The sequence below is a fragment of the Esox lucius genome, chromosome 24, assembly GCF_011004845.1.
Source record: "Esox lucius isolate fEsoLuc1 chromosome 24, fEsoLuc1.pri, whole genome shotgun sequence".
Taxonomy (NCBI): domain Eukaryota; kingdom Metazoa; phylum Chordata; class Actinopteri; order Esociformes; family Esocidae; genus Esox; species Esox lucius.
Genome location: NC_047592.1, coordinates 10,506,431 through 10,525,346, shown reverse-complemented (window position 1 = coordinate 10,525,346; position 18,916 = coordinate 10,506,431). Strand labels below are relative to the sequence as shown.

At 49.6% G+C, this 18,916-nt stretch overlaps 1 protein-coding gene across 5 annotated transcripts in view; it reads right to left on the bottom strand.

The window, feature by feature from the left end:
* Positions 1-88: 88 nt before the first annotated feature.
* Positions 89-18,916, bottom strand: part of focad (focadhesin) — a 35,427-nt gene continuing 16,599 nt past the window's right edge. For all 5 annotated transcript variants that reach the window (XM_029118020.2, XM_029118022.2, XM_029118021.2 and 2 more), the window contains exons 13-43: positions 18,224-18,325; positions 16,413-16,543; positions 16,025-16,151; positions 15,753-15,887; positions 15,586-15,636; positions 15,389-15,472; positions 15,136-15,268; positions 14,091-14,279; positions 13,863-13,984; positions 11,647-11,739; positions 11,207-11,295; positions 9,746-9,787; positions 9,295-9,403; positions 8,599-8,715; positions 8,188-8,426; positions 7,272-7,361; positions 7,032-7,182; positions 6,807-6,926; positions 6,579-6,701; positions 5,812-5,889; positions 4,955-5,026; positions 4,430-4,532; positions 3,834-4,043; positions 3,631-3,746; positions 3,163-3,423; positions 2,934-3,023; positions 2,639-2,816; positions 2,265-2,362; positions 1,038-1,289; positions 676-751; positions 89-480 (exon numbers count right to left, since the gene is read on the bottom strand). In XM_029118020.2, coding sequence (XP_028973853.2) covers positions 407-480; positions 676-751; positions 1,038-1,289; positions 2,265-2,362; positions 2,639-2,816; positions 2,934-3,023; positions 3,163-3,423; positions 3,631-3,746; positions 3,834-4,043; positions 4,430-4,532; positions 4,955-5,026; positions 5,812-5,889; positions 6,579-6,701; positions 6,807-6,926; positions 7,032-7,182; positions 7,272-7,361; positions 8,188-8,426; positions 8,599-8,715; positions 9,295-9,403; positions 9,746-9,787; positions 11,207-11,295; positions 11,647-11,739; positions 13,863-13,984; positions 14,091-14,279; positions 15,136-15,268; positions 15,389-15,472; positions 15,586-15,636; positions 15,753-15,887; positions 16,025-16,151; positions 16,413-16,543; positions 18,224-18,325 — 3,855 coding nt within the window. In that variant the 3' untranslated portion in view covers positions 89-406. The remainder of the gene's footprint in view (positions 481-675; positions 752-1,037; positions 1,290-2,264; positions 2,363-2,638; positions 2,817-2,933; positions 3,024-3,162; positions 3,424-3,630; positions 3,747-3,833; positions 4,044-4,429; positions 4,533-4,954; positions 5,027-5,811; positions 5,890-6,578; positions 6,702-6,806; positions 6,927-7,031; positions 7,183-7,271; positions 7,362-8,187; positions 8,427-8,598; positions 8,716-9,294; positions 9,404-9,745; positions 9,788-11,206; positions 11,296-11,646; positions 11,740-13,862; positions 13,985-14,090; positions 14,280-15,135; positions 15,269-15,388; positions 15,473-15,585; positions 15,637-15,752; positions 15,888-16,024; positions 16,152-16,412; positions 16,544-18,223; positions 18,326-18,916) is intronic.

The window sequence follows — 18,916 nt, the reverse complement described above, 5'->3', positions numbered from 1 at the left end:
AAAAATGTGTTCAGTAAATAGATATACCCCCCCCCCCCCTTTCCCAGACTGGACTGGAAATCTAAGCAAATGAAAACAGGAAACAGAATAGTGTTTACATCTTGCACTGTCATTTCAATGGGGATCTTGTGGTTGCACAACGAAGGCATATTTTTCTGAGTAACCTCACTCAAGGAGACTATTGTAAACCAAGCAGGAATGTTAAGGCAGGTTCCTCAGTATCGTCTATCGTGGGAGAAAGTGGATACGCCCAGGCCTATCTGCTCCCTCTGTGGTACGACCCACACACGCACTGCAACAGGCAGACCCAACGTGGAAGGTTTTGAGGCACGGCAGCTGGAGAAGGGCCCGGCCGGGCTGAATAACAGTCACACGACTTCCTGTTAGCTCAGAGGAGAGCGGAAGGTTACCAGGCGTATGCTCTCGTCCAGACCGCTTTCTTCTTGAACTCTGCGGAGGACTTCAGAGCCAGCAAGGCAGCTGTAGAGATGGGAGTAGGAGTTACTTAGCTAGCGGAAGAATGAGTCATGTGCAAAATATGTGCTTCTGTGCTGTCAATGTAAAGCCTGGATATTTGTTTGGGGGGGGGGGGGGGGGGGGTCCTATTCATCTCAATAATGCAGGAGTCCTATTCACCTCAATATTGTATTTTTATTTTGTGTGGTGCTGTCTCACCATAAGCAGTGTTGATGGATGTCCCTGACAGACCTGTTTCAGGACCCTCTGCAATGCTGAAGAGCCACTCAATAAACTATAACAGAAAAGCAAAATGTTACTGTCGAATAAATACAGAGAACGTAATAATCCTCTTGCCAGGACTTCTTTCAAAAACATTTTCAACAACACACAAAGCGCCTCACACACAAGAACGTGTAGGACTAACGTTTCCAATTTCCCGCGACGGAACAAACAAAATGCCACCCCACGAACAAAAGCCAACAATACACATTAATGTTTCACAAAAGCAGTGTGAAAGGGGTGTGTAGTTAGCGCTGGGGTGGGGGTGATGGGGGGACGGGACGGGACTGGGAATCCACCTTAAGGGACTGCTCCCTCCAGGGCTCTTTTGCCAACAGCTGCCTCAGACTGTAGGGCAATCCCAGCAGGCATAGCGAGACCGACTGCTCGGCCAGTGCGGCGTCACCATACAGGGCGTGTGGTAGACCGGGCGGCTTTGCCCCCTGTTGCCATGGAAACCACTGGGTCCTGAGGCCCAGTAGGAGGGGCATGGTGTGGTCGGCCCAGGAGACGACCGCCGCAGCAAATACCTGGAGCAGGAAGTCTGTGGCCTGTACAGGAGCATGGGAAACGGAGTCAAAGGCTGAATCTCAAATCGCATACTTGCGTACTATATAGTATGCCAGATTAGTGTGTCTCATACCATAGTACGCCAAAAAATAGACAGCCAAAAGCTCCCAGATGGTCTACTATTTCTGGTGGATTTGTGAAGTGTACATCCGTGTTTGGTTTTTGGGGGTAATATAGACCACAACCCCTTGCACAGTAAAAGAGGAAGGGTTTCCACAATTCTCTCGTCTTTTCAGTTGATGAAAAAGTCAGTTATCGTCACCTATATTGATAGTTCATGAATATCAATGTCGTTCACGAATGAAAGAAAAAAAAATGTTGTTGTGCCATGAAATGAAATAGCTTTGACAGTATAAAGTTCATCTTCTGTTTCGCTACCAACTGCTCAATTCTTATGACTATTCCAAGTAGTAAGTACATATTATTAAGCCTATTACTGGCTAATAAGCTGCTAAAACAGCCAGTGGCAAAACCCATACAGGTCATATTATCTAATGTCGAGATGCAATTTTATGACGAGGTAGTATGTCCCAATACTGGCATACTAGCTTACTATATACTAAATAGTACGTACTTCACCATCATCTGTGAAGTACATACTTGTAGTACGTAGTATGTGATTTGAGATTCAGTCAAAGCTATTTAGGCCAATTATATAAAACCCCACAAAAATGTGACTACCCACAGTGCACTTGGCAATTAAAAATACTAAAACCACATACAAATACTAACAAACAGAAACCATATTCCTGGAAGTCCCATAGCTACAACTCCATAATGTACCTTCCCAAGGTGCAACATTCCAAAGGAATTCACCAGAAGCCCCGCAACTACAGACCTGCAGCACGCACTGATCCCACCCACATGTTGACTCTGACACACCCGCCTGCCCATGGGACCCGGCATCAACACACATACTCTGCACGTGTTTTCTGTAACCGGCTTCTGTTACCCACCTGTCTGGCGTCTCCACATTTGACAGGGGTGGCTCCGTAGGCGACGTTTCTGATGAGTCCCATCAACTCCAAAAGCCACTCCATTCGTTTGGACACACCTGGAAAGTGGACTTTCATAAACCAGGTCCTCAGCTCGGTACACATTTGTATTATAGACCAGATTCATAAAGGCGAGTGATGATCAGCTGAGCAGTTCAATCACTGACGCTTTAACGGGTTGTTGAGGCGTTCAGGGTACTTGAATGACCAATAAATGACAATTTCTGCTCCAAATGAAAAGCCTACACCTCCGACAGATGCAAAGATCAGTCAGATGGGTTCAACATGAAGCGGAAATCCACCAGCCCAGGAAGCTGATTGGTTGACGCGCTGACCTGTGTTGGGACTGGCGGCCAGGCGGCACTGGTAGAATGTCTGCAGGAGGACCCAGCCCACCCTGTGGCTGGACCAACCCCGGAGCACGCCGGCGATGACATCGTTGAGGCCCAGAAGTGGCACTCGTCCCAGGGAGGTGAGACGGGCCAGGACGAAGGCCGTCTTCTCCAGCTGGTCCTACAGGGGGCGCCAAACGAGACGCTCATCACTCACAGAAGGACGGGAGGGATTGGGGCACATTCGTTCGGGGGGTGGGGGGTGGGGGGGGTGGGTTGGGAGCGTGACATGGGGTACCTCGGTGACCTGGGCGATGCGGTCGATCTCAGCGTCGGCCAACTCAGACAGACATTTGGAGACTTCCACGTACAGCTCCGCCTCATGGTCCTACAGTGGAACACGAAACGACGTCACAGTGACATGACCGATAACTGGTTCAACCCTCCAGGCGCGCTTGTCAAGGGACTCGCCAAGAAAATCACCCTGTAAGGGAGTAACTCTTAAAAAAAAATCCTGTCGTTCTTGCCCGTATGTGGTTGGAGAGGAGGTGGAAAGCCCTCTCCGTTGTGGAACACAGGACGGACCAGATGGCGTTTGGGGGGTTGGGCAGGGCCATGGCCTGGGAGAGGCCCTGGAGGAGGGCCAGGCGGAGGGCCTGGCGCTGGGCCTGGACGTCCTGTTGGAACTGCTGCAGACCCAGGGTCTCCAGGAAGACCTGTAGCTTGTCCTCAGACACGTGCTTCATCCACGCGGACAGAGTGGCGTACAGGTGGGCTCGGGTGCGCACCTGGGAGCGGGGGGGGGGGGGGGGGGGGAGGAGAGAGAGGAAGGACTTTGTTGGCGGTGGAAGCCTGACATCCACACGTCCCATTCCACAGGCTCCGTTTACAGTACAGCGTTACACACTAGATAACACTGTAACGAGGCCAAGGGAATTGCCCTTTAAAGGCCTTTCTAATGTGGGTTGTTGGTCACTAGGTTATGGAGGACTTACGCTGAGGCTGTGGACTAAGGGAGGGCTGAGCCACACCCCCAAGAAGAGCGATGCACTCTGGGAAGACTGGGCCTGTTTGGCCGCCAGCTCTATGCAGTGGTGTTGGACCTCCTCACCTACAGGAGGGCCAGATAACATGTCACGCCGGTGTGACGAGTGTGCATGTTTTGTGCATGTGTGTGGGCGCACGCACTTATCCATACCAAAGTTGAGCCTCATAAGAGGGGACAGGATGGCGCTCCAGTTGACGGGGGGGTACTGGTACCTGCCCCCCACTGTGGCCAGGGGACCCAGGGCTGTCTTCACCAGGCCAGGGGGGGCGAACTCCGGACCTTTCCTCCCTGCTTCAGTCAGGAAGTCCACAACAGACCTGATCACACTCCTCTCTGGCAGGTAACTGAAGTCCTGGGGAACTGGAGGTTGGGTTTGGTTTATTCAGCTGATAGGGCAGGCTAAATCAAGCCCAACTAAAGAGTTTGAAAGAGAATAGGGATGCACACATGACAGCAGTCCCCTCCAAAACGATCAGCGCCCTTGAGGCAGAGCAGCAGAGCCTCCCTACCTTCAGGCAACACCCAAACTGTCAGAAAACATACACACGGACTAGATGTCGCTCTGGATAAGTGTCGGCTAAATGACTAAAACATATATTGAGGCAGAAAATAAACAGCTCATTAGCCTGTGTTCTTTTTGCTCAAGGGCGCCAGTCATTTTAGAGGTGACTGTAGATATAGAATCATAGACAGATATAGAGTAGATAGATACAGAAACTGATGCACGGCGGTCAGGCGGTCCTCACCTGCTGTACGGCTGTGGCTGGTAGACATGTGGGCCAAGTGAAGGTGGCCCACCAGACAGGCACTGTTACACTGCAGCCCAATGGCTCCAGAGAATGTGATGATCTACAAGAGAAATACGGGGACAGTGTTTTCCTGCATCTTTGCAGTAGTCACGTCACTGGCGTTTATGACTTCCCTCCTTGCCCTCTTTAACAGAGAACAGATCTATTACATTTTTGTTAGAACAGATGGCTAACGAGGCGTTAGATGTAAAAGCTCAGACAATGGGGCAGAGTTGTGCCGAATGCTAAGGACAACAACGGTTTGGGCGTGTGCATTGGAGGATGCGTCTCGATCTCGGACTCTCCTGAATCTACTTAGGAAGGCACAGTCATTATGATGCGTTGGACACCGAAAAAATGGAAGAGACAAACAGAAAAAAAAATAAAGCTGTATTTGGCCCAAAATTCTGAGTAGCTGAAATATCATCTGGAAGAACTATAAACATCCTTAACCAACCTATCCATCAGTGTCTTCATGCTTACCTGTGTGATGGCCCGTATGACCTCGTTTAGTCTGGCCTGCTGCTGGGAAGACAGCTCAGATTCATTCTTCAGCTGGGAGGGAGAGAACAGACACACCCAGTCACTTTCAGTAGAAGGCCAGGTATCCTCGGAATGGAGTACATCGTTGTAAACGCGTGTGGACAAACATGGACCCGTATTTGACCTGTGATAACCAGGTGAAACATTCCACCAGTGCCCATGCCAAGCTGAAGGTGTTCAGCTTAATCTGTGGTGATGTTTTAAAACTGTTCATTTGGCCCATTAAACACTTTGGATTGGTACAATACACATATTTATTTGGTGCCAAGTCAATAAATAAAATAAATTGTATTTCTTTAAAAGGAAGCTTCCTGGACTTTTGGTATTGAAAATGGAATTATTTGCCAGGAGATGACAGACTGTGGTTGGTATTTGGAGCTGTGATAATATAGGTTGGCAGTGTCGACTATGGCTGACCGCCATCACACCAGACAGAGCACAAAGAGCAGGACTACTGAATGAATGAACCAACATCCTCCAGCCAAGCATCCACACTCATCAGTGGGTCTGCTTTGGCTGGTGGAGGAACGAATTGACCAGCTTGTTGTTGTAATATTTACTGTGACAGAACAGTTGCTTGGCTTGAAGGGCGTTCATTCAGTAGCCCTGCTCCAACGTGTGTCTGATGTGATGGGAGTCCTCAGGTCTGTACATTATAAACGTGGAGGAGGTGGCCTATATCTTTGCTCTGTGACAGTACACGCAACCTATTCCATTGGACTAAATGCTGCTGGACCATATTCATGACGATACCCCCGACCACAGCACTTCCACGTATTACCTCCCAGAAGACCCACCTGGAGAAGGCCAGTCTCGGATCCCACCAGAGCCACCAGGCCGTTAGCAGCAGCCAGCCTCTGCATGGTCGGACATCCCTGCAACACCAGGCAGGACCCCCCCCCCGTTCATTAGACACAGTGCAATCATCTGACCAGGTCACCCCCCCCCCGTTCATTAGACACAGTGCAATCATCTGACCAGGTCACCCCCCCCGTTCATTAGACACAGTGCAATCATCTGACCAGGTCACCCCCCCCGTTCATTAGATACAGTGCAATCATCTGACCAGGACACCCCCCCCCCGTTCATTAGACACAGTGCAATCATCTGACCAGGACACCCCCCCCCCGTTCATTAGACACAGTGCAATCATCTGACCAGGTCACCCCCCCCGTTCATTAGACACAGTGCAATCATCTGACCAGGACACCCCCCCCCCCGTTCATTAGACACAGTGCAATCATCTGACCAGGTCACCCCCCCGTTCATTAGATACAGTGCAATCATCTGACCAGGACACCCCCCCCCCCGTTCATTAGACACAGTGCAATCATCTGACCAGGACACCCCCCCGTTCATTAGATACAGTGCAATCATCTGACCAGGACACCCCCCCCGTTCATTAGACACAGTGCAATCATCTGACCAGGTCCATGTGGGGCACGGCCTCTCTGAACCTCTACAGTTCCAGTCCCAAGGTTTATTTTTGTAATATTATTATTTTTTTAGATCATTTGAAACACAGACGAACGGATTCTCCGCCCCCCGTTCACAGGGTCGCTACCTCGGCCAGTAGGATCTTGGTCCAGGCAGCCAGGAGGCGGGGCTGGAGGTCTTCTGCCTTTCCGTGGCCACAGGTCGACAGGCCATGAACGACCACACCCAGAGCCAAGGACAAACCTGGAGTCTGGACCGCAAGGGGGAAGGACGTCAACTGTTGGCAACATTTAAAACAACCCCCCCCCCCCCCCCACCAGGGGACACACTAGCGCCCGTAGGGGCGTCGCCTGACCTGCTGACTCTCCTCGGTCATCCTGCGTAGCGACGTCATGACCTCCTCCGCTTTGGCGGCGTCGATCACCCCCCCGCTGAAGGCCGCCACCCCGACGCCGGCCACGGAGTAGGCCAACACCTGGGGCCGGAGGGAAGGGTCAAAGGGGGAGTCACGGCGTCCGTGACTGAGGAAGGTCTAGGCTATAATGGTACTGTGGTGAAAACGGGAAGACGTGGTCGCTACCTCCTGGAACATGCGTCCCTGGCTGTTGCCGTCTCCCTGCAGGACCTCCAGTAGCCGGTCCAGGGTGAGGGCCACGCGGGCCCCGTGCTCTGTCGGGCCGCCGCCACTCAGGGCCCCCAGCGCCAGGCCCAGACCCAGCACGCAGCCCGCACTGTGCGAGGAGAAAGCAGTGCATTGTGGTGATCAGGACGCCTTCATGTCGTGCTTTTACACTCGATTGGGAGCTGCGCGCGGACTTACTTGTACTCCAGGTTGCTGTCGAAGCAGCAGGCCTCCAGAGTGTCCAGAGAACTCATCAACAGATCTGTCATCTTCTGACCCGACACGTCACTGGACCGGAAGACAGGAGACAGACAGGAAAGACAGCACCAGGGAAACAGAGGGAGAGGTAGAGAGAGCAAAGACAGAGAATGCTTAAAAGAAACAGAGAAATACAGTAACCCCAGTGTCCCAGTACCAGCCCCTAAATACTACAGCCTGCCAGACATCACATATCAAGACTACAGCCTGCCAGACATCACATATCAAGACTACAGCCTGCCAGACATCACATATCAAGACTACAGCCTGCCAGACATCACATATCAAGACTACAGCCTGCTAGACATCACATACCAAGACTACAGCCTGCTAGACATCACATATCAAGACTACAGCCTGCCAGACATCACATATCAAGACTACAGCCTGCTAGACATCACATATCAAGACTACAGCCTGCTAGACATCACATATCAAGACTACAGCCTGCTAGACATCACATATCAAGACTACAGCCTGCCAGACATCACATATCAAGACTACAGCCTGCCAGACATCACATATCAAGACTACAGCCTGCTAGACATCACATATCAAGACTACAGCCTGCCAGACATCACATATCAAGACTACAGCCTGCCAGACATCACATATCAAGACTACAGCCTGCCAGACATCACATATCAAGACTACAGCCTGCCAGACATCACATATCAAGACTACAGCCTGCCAGACATCACATATCAAGACTACAGCCTGCCAGACATCACATATCAAGACTACAGCCTGCCAGACATCACATATCAAGACTACAGCCTGCCAGACATCACATATCAAGACTACAGCCTGCCAGACATCACATATCAAGACTAAAGCCCCTGGCAGAACCCTCTACCTGAGTCTCTCCTGGTGAAGGCAGGACAACAGCAGGCCCAGGGCGAGGCCAGAGTGGAACTGGACAGCCTGGGAGTCGTCTGCCGTGGGCGAACCGGGCAGCCCTGCCCTCAGGGTGGCCAGCACCTGAGGCACACTGTCTTTGTGCCAAGCCACCAGCACCGGCACCACCAGAGACAGAGCCAGGGCGGCACAGGAGCGGGCGATGGCACTGGCTGTGTTCTCACCCGAGTAGGAGCGCTGAGAGGGGAACGGAAAAGTATTGTGAAAAGAAAATGACCAAAAGGGAAAAAGGCTCTTATTTTGAAGAACGCTGCTTTAGTGCGACATTGATTAAACGATACGTGTTTTGTTCATGAGATTCAATAGTGCAGAACGGTCATTATGGGATAATTCGAGTTGTTGTGCTGACATGTAGGAACCAAGGGAAGACTTGTCCTTTGGGCTTGTAGGTGCTACTGACGACACTGAGGAGTGTGTCCAGGACCATGGCCAACCAGGTGGAAGAGGGGAGGATCTCAGGTCCCACCTACAGAACAACACAGGGCAGGAGTGGGTGAAACAGCGCTCCCTACTGGTGAAATCGTTCATAGCGCCCCCCCCCCCCCCCCCCCCCCCAAAATAGAGAAGGGTCTCGGTCTGTCCCTTCTCTTGTGTCTTACAGATGATTTATCAGACACCACTAGACCAATTTTAATTAATTGTTGGTGAATGTAAAAAAAATAAGAAATGAAATGAAATTACACTGTTTGGCCAGATGGGGTCACTATAACAAGCGATCACAACAAGCTGATATAACCTCGTTTGACCTCGTGTCATGAAGTTCAGTGCCCCCCTCTCTTAAAACGAACCAATACGTCTCAAGAACCCACATGCAGAGCCATCATTTTTTTGCTGTTTTGCATCCTGTCAAAAATGCTGCTCTGGAACCAGACGTGAGTGTGATCTGGCAAATAAATCAGTCAGGGGTGTTCTAACTGCACTTGGTACACAATTTCAAAGTATCCTTCCTGAGGGATGAGACGTTTATATATCATTCAAAGACACCCTGGCCCATTAAATACCAGGTAAACACAATGCCTTCCTAAAGACGGTCTGCTGCTCTCACCCCCAGGCCTCCCTCTGCGCTCGCTGGCAGGTTGCTCTCGTACTTGGCCAGCACCGCCGCCAGACCGCTCAGAGCCAAGATGGAGTTCCCCTGCACCACCGGACTGTCCCTGTCGCCAAGGAGACACAAGGTGTACCACTGGGTTACCATGACAACAGCGGCAGCCCTTATTAATTGCCACTGTCAGACAGCGTGGCTGTTAGCCAGAGCTGTTCCGGCGCAGTGACGGGGACCTAAAGGGCGTAGGGTTGGGTCCCGGCCCAGAACCATCTGGTTCAGCTAATCGAGGAGCCAAAGGACCCCCTGGCTTAGATAGACCCACTGTTGGGATTGGACAAAGGCCTGCTCAAAGCACACAGCAAACGACTGTCAAATTCACCTAACATACCTAAAACACAGCTGAGAAACTGGATGTCAATAATAACATGAATGCAGACGAGGACAAACTCACTTTGCGGCAGATTTGACAACATCAGTCAGCTGGTCTCTGACCCTGTGGTGGGGGGTGGGGGACAGGGGGGGAGAAAGACAAGGTTGATTGAGGAGGATGGCTGGACTGGTGGGGGACCTTTCATCTGTCCCGTACTTGATTTACCATCAACCTAAGATGCATTAACCCAATAGACACACACACACACACACACAGTCTCTTTTCATCTAACCAAAGCACATCACACACACAGCTGGGTGACATGACGGATGTCTGCCTCAGTGAGAGCATCTACTGACCCCCGGGCTACCCTGGAGAGTGACTGAGTGGGTGCAATGGCCTGCACACAGTAGATGGATGTGGTGCCTGGTGCAGAACCTGCCAAGCCTGCCAGTCTCCACCCAGTGCACAGTCCTGGCCAGCAGGCCAAGAGACCTTAGACACCGGGCTATCTGGGCTGGAGGCTGTCTTTGTGAGGTGTGGTGTTCTAAGGTGGAGGCTGTCTGTGTGGGGAGGGGAGTTCTAAGGTGGAGGCTGTCTGTGTGGGGAGGGGAGTTCTAAGGTGGAGGCTGTCTATGTGGGGAGGGGAGTTCTAAGGTGGAGGCTGTCTGTGTGGGGAGTTCTAAGGTGGAGGCTCTTTTTCCCCCCGCCCTTGTATGTCTGGGAGCTGGGCCTCACTTATCTTCCTTAAACAAACTGCAATATGCATGATGGCCGTGCCATTCAGGAATAGAAGAGCTATGGTACTACATGGGTCAGTTACTGAAGCGCGGCATTTGCAACATCAGGACCTTGGTTTCGATTCAAGCTGGTGTCACCCACGCAAAACAACAATGTTACGCATTAAAAGAAAACAGCCAAATGGCATATATTAAGCCTTAATCATTTATTAAACGAGTAATTCGATAACAGCATATTGTGAGATGAAGACAGGAAGATATTCTATTGATGTGTAGTCTGATAAGAGTTGTTAGTCCCATGACCATCTGGCTGTTGGGTTTGTTACACAACGATATCTGCTGTTTAAGCGTAGAGCTATTTCCGGACGGAAGGTGGACTTGAATGTAAGTTGTATGGTATGTCTAGAGAGACAGCAAGAAAAATCTGTCCATCAATATCATTGGAACTAAGAAAAGCGAACACATTAATATTATAATTCCAGTGTAGTTCAGTGTCTCTTCAAGAACATTTCCAAGTCATGTGTACTGTCCCCAACAGTAAAAGGGCAAAGTATTCAATGTTGAGAGCCAAGATGTTTTTGATTACAGGGAGGAGGACTAAAATGACAGGGCTACCAGGTGGCGGCGACAGAGGAAGTGATTCTGAAAATTACCATTTCCAAAAGGTCAGCTCTGCTCCTGTTGTTCCACGGCCAAAAATAATGCCATGTGGCCTTCTACAAGGAGCTGCTCTGCTGGAGGACGGCCTGGATTATAAGGGTGTTGGTATTTGTGAGGCCAGGGAGGGGTTGTGTGTTCTCACCAGAGCCAGGCACAGTGCTGCTGGTACTGAAGCTCCTCCGGACTCCCCTTGCCCTGCTTCTGCAACATCTCCAGCTCCGCCCGACGACCCTGAGGAGCACGGTCACACCACAGTGACCAGGAAGCCGCGTGCATTCCGCTGCATGGCAGTACAGAGACCCATCTCTCAAACACCTGTTTTTGCTGACCAATTGGGTTGAAAGGACTCCCCATCTAGACAACACTGACCAATCGTCTATTTTGTCTTTAACAACTAAACCTGAAAGTAACCTGATTTCCAACACTAGGCGGTTTTAGGGGTTAGGTTACGTTTTTCCCCCTAGTGTGTACCGCCCAACCCCCCCGCCACCAATTCTTACATTTTTCATGTTTTCAAATCTTTCTGGGGCTTCCGATGCCCACATCTACACAAAGACCAGGATTATATAGACACACACACACCTGCAGGACAGCATGGTAAGCCCGGCTCATGAAGCCTCGCCAGGCTTGGGGTAGTATGAGGGCCCGATGCCACTCTGACGGCTGGATGTTCACCTGAGCACAGACGGAAGAGGAGAAAGCCATGTACACACTGTGTCTGCCCACTACAGTGGATGTAAAAAGTCTACACACCCCTGTGAAAATGCCAGGTTCTTGTGATGTAAAAGAATGAGACAAAGATACATCATGTCAGAACTTACTCCACCTTTAATGTGACCTATAACTTGAACAATTCAATTGAAAAACAAACTGAAATCTTTGAGGGGGAAAAAAAAAATAACCTGGTTGAGTAAGTGTGCACACCCTTAAACTAATACTTTGTATAAGCACCTTTTGATTTTATTACAGCACTCAAAATCTGTACCCAAATCTGTCAGATTGTGAGGACATCCCTGTGCACAGCCCTCTTCAGATCAACCCACAGATGTTCAATTGGATTCAGGTCTGGGCTCTAGCTGGGCCATTCCAAAATGTTAATCTTCTTCTGGTGAAGCCATGCTTTTGTGGATTTGGATGTGTGCTTTGGGTCGTTGTCGTGCTAAAAGGTAAACATCCTCTTAATCTTCAGCTTTCTAACAGACACTTGAAGGTTTTGTGCCAAAATTGCCTGGTATTTGGAACTGTTTATAATTTCCTCCACCCTGACTAAGGCCCCGGTTCCAGCTGAAGAAAAACAACCCCAAAGCATGAAGCTGCCACCACCATGCTTTATTATGGGTATGGTGTTCTTTGGGGGATGTGCAGTGTTGTTTTTTTGCCAAACATTACCTTTTGGAATTATGGCCAAACAGTTCAACCTTGGTTTCATCAGACCATAACACATTTTCCCACATGCTTTTGGGAGACTTGATGTTTGTTTTTGCAAACTTCAGCCGGGCTTGGATGTTTTTCTTGTAAGAAAAGGAGTCCGTCTTGCCACCATACCCCATTCATATGAAGAATATGGGAGATTGTTGGCAAATGTAGCACACAGCCAGTACTTGCCAGAAATCTCTGGAGTTCCTTTAATGTTGCTGTAGGCCTCGTGGAAGCCTCCCTGACCAGTTCTTTTCTCGTCTTTTCATACATTTTGGAGGGACGTCCAGTTCTTGGTAATGTCCCTGTTGTGCCATATTTTCTCCACTTGATGACGACTGTCTTCACTGTGTTCCATGGTATATCTAATGCTTTGGACATTATTTTGTACCCTTCTCCTGACTGATATCTTTCAACAATGAGATCCCTCTGATGCTTTGGAAGCTCTCTGCGGACCATGGCTTTTGCTCTGCGATGCAACGAAGAAAATGTCAGGAAAATCCTACTAGAACAGCTGAACTTTATTTGTGATTACTCAGAGTAACTTTAAATGATGGCATGTGTGTAAGACTTCTGTTTAACATGAGTTTGAATGTGATAGGTTAATTCTGAACACAGCCACATCCCCAGTTATAAGAGGGTGTGCACACTTATGCAACCAGGTTATTGTAAGGTTTTCATTTTTCCTTTTTCCCCCTCGAAGATTTCAGTTAGTTTTTCAATTGAATTGTTCACATTATAGGTCGCATTAAAGGTGGAAAAGGTTCTGACATGATTTATCTTTGTCTCATTCTTTTACATCACAAGAACCTGGCATTTTAACAGAGGTGTGTAGACTTTTTATATCCACTGTAGATTACGGCACTGCCCCTACAGCTCGCCCATATGTTAAAATGGTTTGTATGAGAACAACACAGCTCGTACAAAAGTTATCCCACAACCCAACACTTGGTGTAGCCGTTATGAACAGCAGTTGCCTGGCTAGTGGGACTACCGGCCCGCGTGCACTCAAACTCTTCAGACAACTTCATTTACATGAATGAAACACATGAGAGGAGAGGTCGATGATACGGCTACTGAAATAAACAGTTTGTGGAGCAGGTTGAGGATGGATTAAACAGTTCCTGTAACATACGGCGAGGCCATCAGTTTGAAACATGGCAGTGTGGCCGACATACTATGACTCAGGAGAAAAGGTCAGGTCACTTTCCTCAGAGCTAAGCGCCTCAGGCATGGACATGATAGCCAGTGGTATGAAAAGACCCAAGAGAAACAGATAAGGTGAGGACAACAGAATGTGAAGGGAGACAGGAAAGCGGCGATATGATTTAAGGAAAGACATCCGCAAATAGAAAAAAACCAGACATGAAAGGAGAAGTCACCTCGTGAATGAGAGTTGCTAAAATCTGCTGGTAGCTCCGTCCCCTGCTCAGAAGGAAGCGGCTGATTGGTCGTCCGTCGCGGTCTGTCTGGACAGGCAGGTCATAGGAGAGGAGGAGGCCAGCTGGGACAGACAAACACCAATTTTCACTAAATAACCCGGTAAAAGACAATCAAGAGAGATGTCCCAGAATGCCTTTCGATGAGTGCATCAGTGTGGTCCTTCCTACCTGCCAGGCCGGGTTTGAGCCCAGGCTGTTTGTTCTTCTCATAGGTCTTCAACATGAACCCCGGGATCCCTGCCACCGTTTTGCCCTGGTCTGACCGGAGGCTCCCCACCTTGAGGGCCGAGTGGTACACCCCACGAGGCATCTGGCTCATCTCTTGCCTGACCAGGGACATCAGGAAGAGCTCCAGAGCTGGAGAGACGGAAGGCAGGGGGACAGGTGGATGGCCGAAGGTAGGTTAGTGAAGGCACGGTGAATTAAGAAGAGTCAACAGTGTCAGTTTTCGACTTTTTATGTCCGAAATGGAACCAACTTCATAGTGCCAGAAGTTCAAGACTGCCCCTGTCGCGCACCCATCACAATCCATGCTCAGCGTATAAAGAAAACTAAAAACTAATGCTATTTGAAGTCAGGCGGACATGTCTAATGGATGTTATGGTGGACGTCTCCAGGCGCCGTATGCCCAGGGAAGAGTCTCTCCACACTTTCAGCCACAATGGGGGTGTCAACACACCCGGAATATTCCTACGAGGCTGAGGAGGGAGAGAGGGGCACGGGGGCGTCCCTGAACAAAGCGCATCGACAAAAGGACATTGAGCGTCGCTTTACCTTTCAGAATTCCTCATCGTTTAATATCAAAATGACACGCTTCATTAAAGTACACGGGAGCAGAGCGACTGGAGGGCGGTAGGGTTTATTGAGAGTGGCTGTCGGGGGAACCGGGGCAGTTTCTGATTTATTCCAGTTAACTGCTGTGTGGTGTTGCCTCTCAGCACAGAGCCATCAGGGGGTACAGATGAATGGTTTCACACAAAACACTCGAAATGCCGCATTTAAATTGAGATCCTGAAAGTTGGCATGGTACTCGGTGCAATCACAATTTTGATGAGATGAAGTGTGCAAACCTTGGATGTGTGTATGTGTGTGTGTGTGTGCGCACGCGTGTGTGTGTGTGTGTATTTCTCAGGACACAAAGTAATCGGTCTGAATTGTTGTAGTATTCAGTAATTTAGCCTTTAGCTGATCACAGTAGTGTTATTTCTGCTACCTGACAGGACTGAGTGCTGCGTCAGGCCAAGGAGCTTCACATAGGATGGGCCTGGAACGGACAGATCTTTCTCCTCCGTCTCCTCCTCCGGTCCCTGCTCCTCCTCTTCAGGAAGCTTGGCGACGGGCCTGGCCTATGAGGGAGACCGTCACTGGTGTGAACGTCAGTAGTGGATACCGATCCTACCGGTCAGGAGCACGGCTACAGTGTGTTGCTGGCTGTGTGTGGGAATGTGGAGGGGACGTGGTCCTACCTCCTCGGGGAGGTGCAGGAGAGTGTGCGCCGTCTCGGGGAACTCGGACAGAGCGACGTAGCCACTGCGGCCCACTTCAGGATCCTGACAAACAGAAACATCCCGATTGCTCCGACCGTCATAACAGCAGCAGTTTCAGTATCCTGAGGTGGGGGCGTTTCAGTACAACAACCCGCCAGTCTGGCGCCAACACTCACCTTGTCGAGAGCGTAGCCCCAGAGCAAGCTGACCACCTGCTCTTTGAGTTTCTGTTGGGAAGACAAGCCATGGTGACACTGGGTACTACTACAAAGGTTACATTTGAACCCAACAGAACCGTTTAAGCGGAGGCACGGTTGTGGCAGGAGACAGGAAGGTAAAGCACCTCATACTCCTCCGTTTTGACGGCGAGCTGCGGCAGTAGTGCCAGAAGCTCCGCTGTGGCCTTGGCCACCAACGGTCTGGAGTCGACGCTCAGCTTAGGGCCCAGGGCCTTCCACGTGGAGCCGATGTCCACCACCTAAAAAAGACAAACGTTTATCCGCCTGAAGGCTTCATCGTTCCACGTAGACCGCCCCGGTCTGTCTACGTGACATCCCGTCGTCAATATAATACTGACGACGTGGTATCTTAGAAAAGGGACCGCGGGTGTCTCACCTCGGCCCGGACCAGCTGGTAAAGACCTTGCAGGGCCAAAGCAGCGGGGCTGGCCTGGTCCGGTCGGGAACACTGGTCCAGAATGAGGATGATGGCGGCGAGCATGTCTGCTCCATGCTGATAGGGCCTGGGAATAACGGAGTGTCAGTGTGGGGATTCACATGAGTCCAGGAGGAATTCAACACAAGGATCCTCTGCTGTGTGGCGGTGAAATGTTCTGGGAGCTGACAGCGAAACGGCACCTTTTGGCCTAAATGCAAACTGTTATGTTTGGCACAAACCCAGCACATTGCCCACAGAACACCATCCCTACTGTGTTTACTGTGTAAACGCGTGAAACTAACTGACAGCGTGGAGTGAAATAAGCTCAAGTGGAGCTGAAGGCCACCTCTCTCTGCAGATGTCCCTGACACAGGCTGCCCTGGCCAGGATCTGTTCCCACTGGGCCTCCTTGCCCAGGACCACGGACGACTTCTCCAGCTGGGACATGAGCTTCTGGAGGTCTGGGTACACACGGTCCTGCAGCAAAGACAAAGAGACCGGTCACCAAATATGCTGGGACTGAATAATATAACATGCAAATAAAGCTCTTCTATTATGTATCTTGTTTTATATCATATTGCTTGACAACTACCTGAGGTCTGCAAGCCATTAAACCACCACATGCAGTGTCTTTTCACTGAGGAATCCTGACTGACAGGTGGCCAGTCAACATCTTCACGCTGTCTGGCCGTGATTCCCCACCCCCAGGTACTAGTATGTTTGGGGGGGGGTTTGTGTTGCTGTAGGATGAAGCGGATGAACGCCACCCAAAACGAGGGGTTTGGGGGCATTTTCCTCAATTTGCTGAGCTCACCGGTGCCTTCCTTCCTTTTAATGACGTTCCAAATGGTTGTTTTCTGTAAGGTTTTGATGCCTTCCTTGTTTGTCATTGACACCTCTTTGATCCTCATGTTGACAGACGCCGACAGCAGGCTCCAAACACGAACGCAAAGCATACACTCAAGACCAGACACTGACAGCTCTCTTGTGCCTGGACCAATCATTTGACAGAACACACCTGACTAACCACAAAGCCCTGTCAACTTAATTGTCCCAAAGCCTCTGGCGCCTAGAAACAGGACAGCCATTTATAGGTTGTCATTTCTGAACGGGGAAACCATAATGTACACAAATACCTTTGAATAAAAGCTGCGATGCACACCTTAAATCCCAATTTTCTTGGAGCACTGAGCCAAAAGGGGAAAAGAATGCTTGACTGTCCAAACACTTTGTGGAGGGAGGTCCCCTGTCCAGGCGTTTCTCCTATAGAATGCATTAAATGGCCTTTATGAAATAAAACGAATTTAGCTTCCCAACACAGAACAATGCCAGCAGGTTACATTTTCTTCGTCGTGTATCACCCTGGATAATTAGGGTTAAATGTAGCCTACTGAAATACGCATTAGACTAACTGACATAATGGTTGACCATTAGAGCTTTTTTCAAACCCCCCCCCCCCCCCCCCCCCCCCAAACTAACCCCAGTTGTTCTTTTTTCCTCCCCTCAAAAACTGACCGTTATGATGGACGACTGCAGGAGATTTCGTTCTGAGGGGGGGGGGGGGGGTTGGTGGGGATGTAATACCTCACGTCCTGACAAGTGGCCGGTTAAACTCGACAGTGATAACTAGACAGGTCCTCCCAAAAGCCAATTGAGGATGTTTTTATCATAACAACTATCCGGCAATCCGCGCGCCGAGACGGGCTGAGAACCCCAACCTGCTGACCTGGGTAGAACACTGGAGATGCTTTATTAGTCCGGGCGTGAGAGCTTATTTCCTGTTTACCTCCGTAGGTAACTCTGAATGCTGCTTTGCGATCTAGTATGTGGTTACATTAAGGGTTTCAGTAGCAGCTCTACATTTTGGTTTTGTTCAATTCATTGGGGGGAAATGTAGCCTTTAAAAAATAAAACAACGCTCATACTGAAAGCATGATTTAGTGTGATGTGTGATGTGCTATGGGCTTCCCACAGCTTAAACAACCTTGCCCGTGGCCATTTTGTATAATTCCATACAATTCAGAGATAATATAAAAAGGGCCCTTAAATCTCAAACCGCAGGATTCACAGCATAAAAATATTCAGATTTCCAGTGTATAGTAACATGCTGATCGTTGAGTAGTTTGGGGGCCATTCAGAGATGCATTTGACACTGACCTGTTTCTCCCACAAAGCAGTCATGAGGCGCAGTGACACAGCCCTCAGCCTGGGGGCGCTGCCGAGCATCTGCAAAGTGTGGAGCACCTGGGGAACACACAACTGACAAACACACAACACACACACACACCCATACAGGGCTGTCAATTAGTTGACAATCTTATCCAGAGTGACCTATAGAGGCAATTAGTGTTATGCCTTGCCCAAGGGCACGTCATCCGATTTTTCAAATTGTCAGCTCTGGGATTTGAACCGGCAACATTTCGGTTATTTGCACAAAGCTCTGGCCACTAGCGCATCTGCTGGCAGACACACACACACACACAAATATGAACTATAATGTTGATGTTGAGCTTTCAAAGATATTTGTGAATAAATTGTTACACATGAAAGCCGGATCGCTTGGCAGACATAGCATGAAGTCGATCTTGATCATTTTCAAAGAGATGCAATGCGATTCAAACCAGAGTTTGTTTATTCCCCCAGTTTGTTCACTCACATTTTCTCACAAACAAAATTAGTTTTACCTCGGATATTTTCACGCTTCATGATTCGTGCGAAGCAGACAATTGAGACAAATTTAAGACACGTCAATTAAACACAGTCCTTTCCTGTGGAACAGTCAACAACCAGTCATTTATTTTGTTGGAGGTCTGAGCCCTGTCTTTCGACGTTCTCAGAGAATGGCGTTTT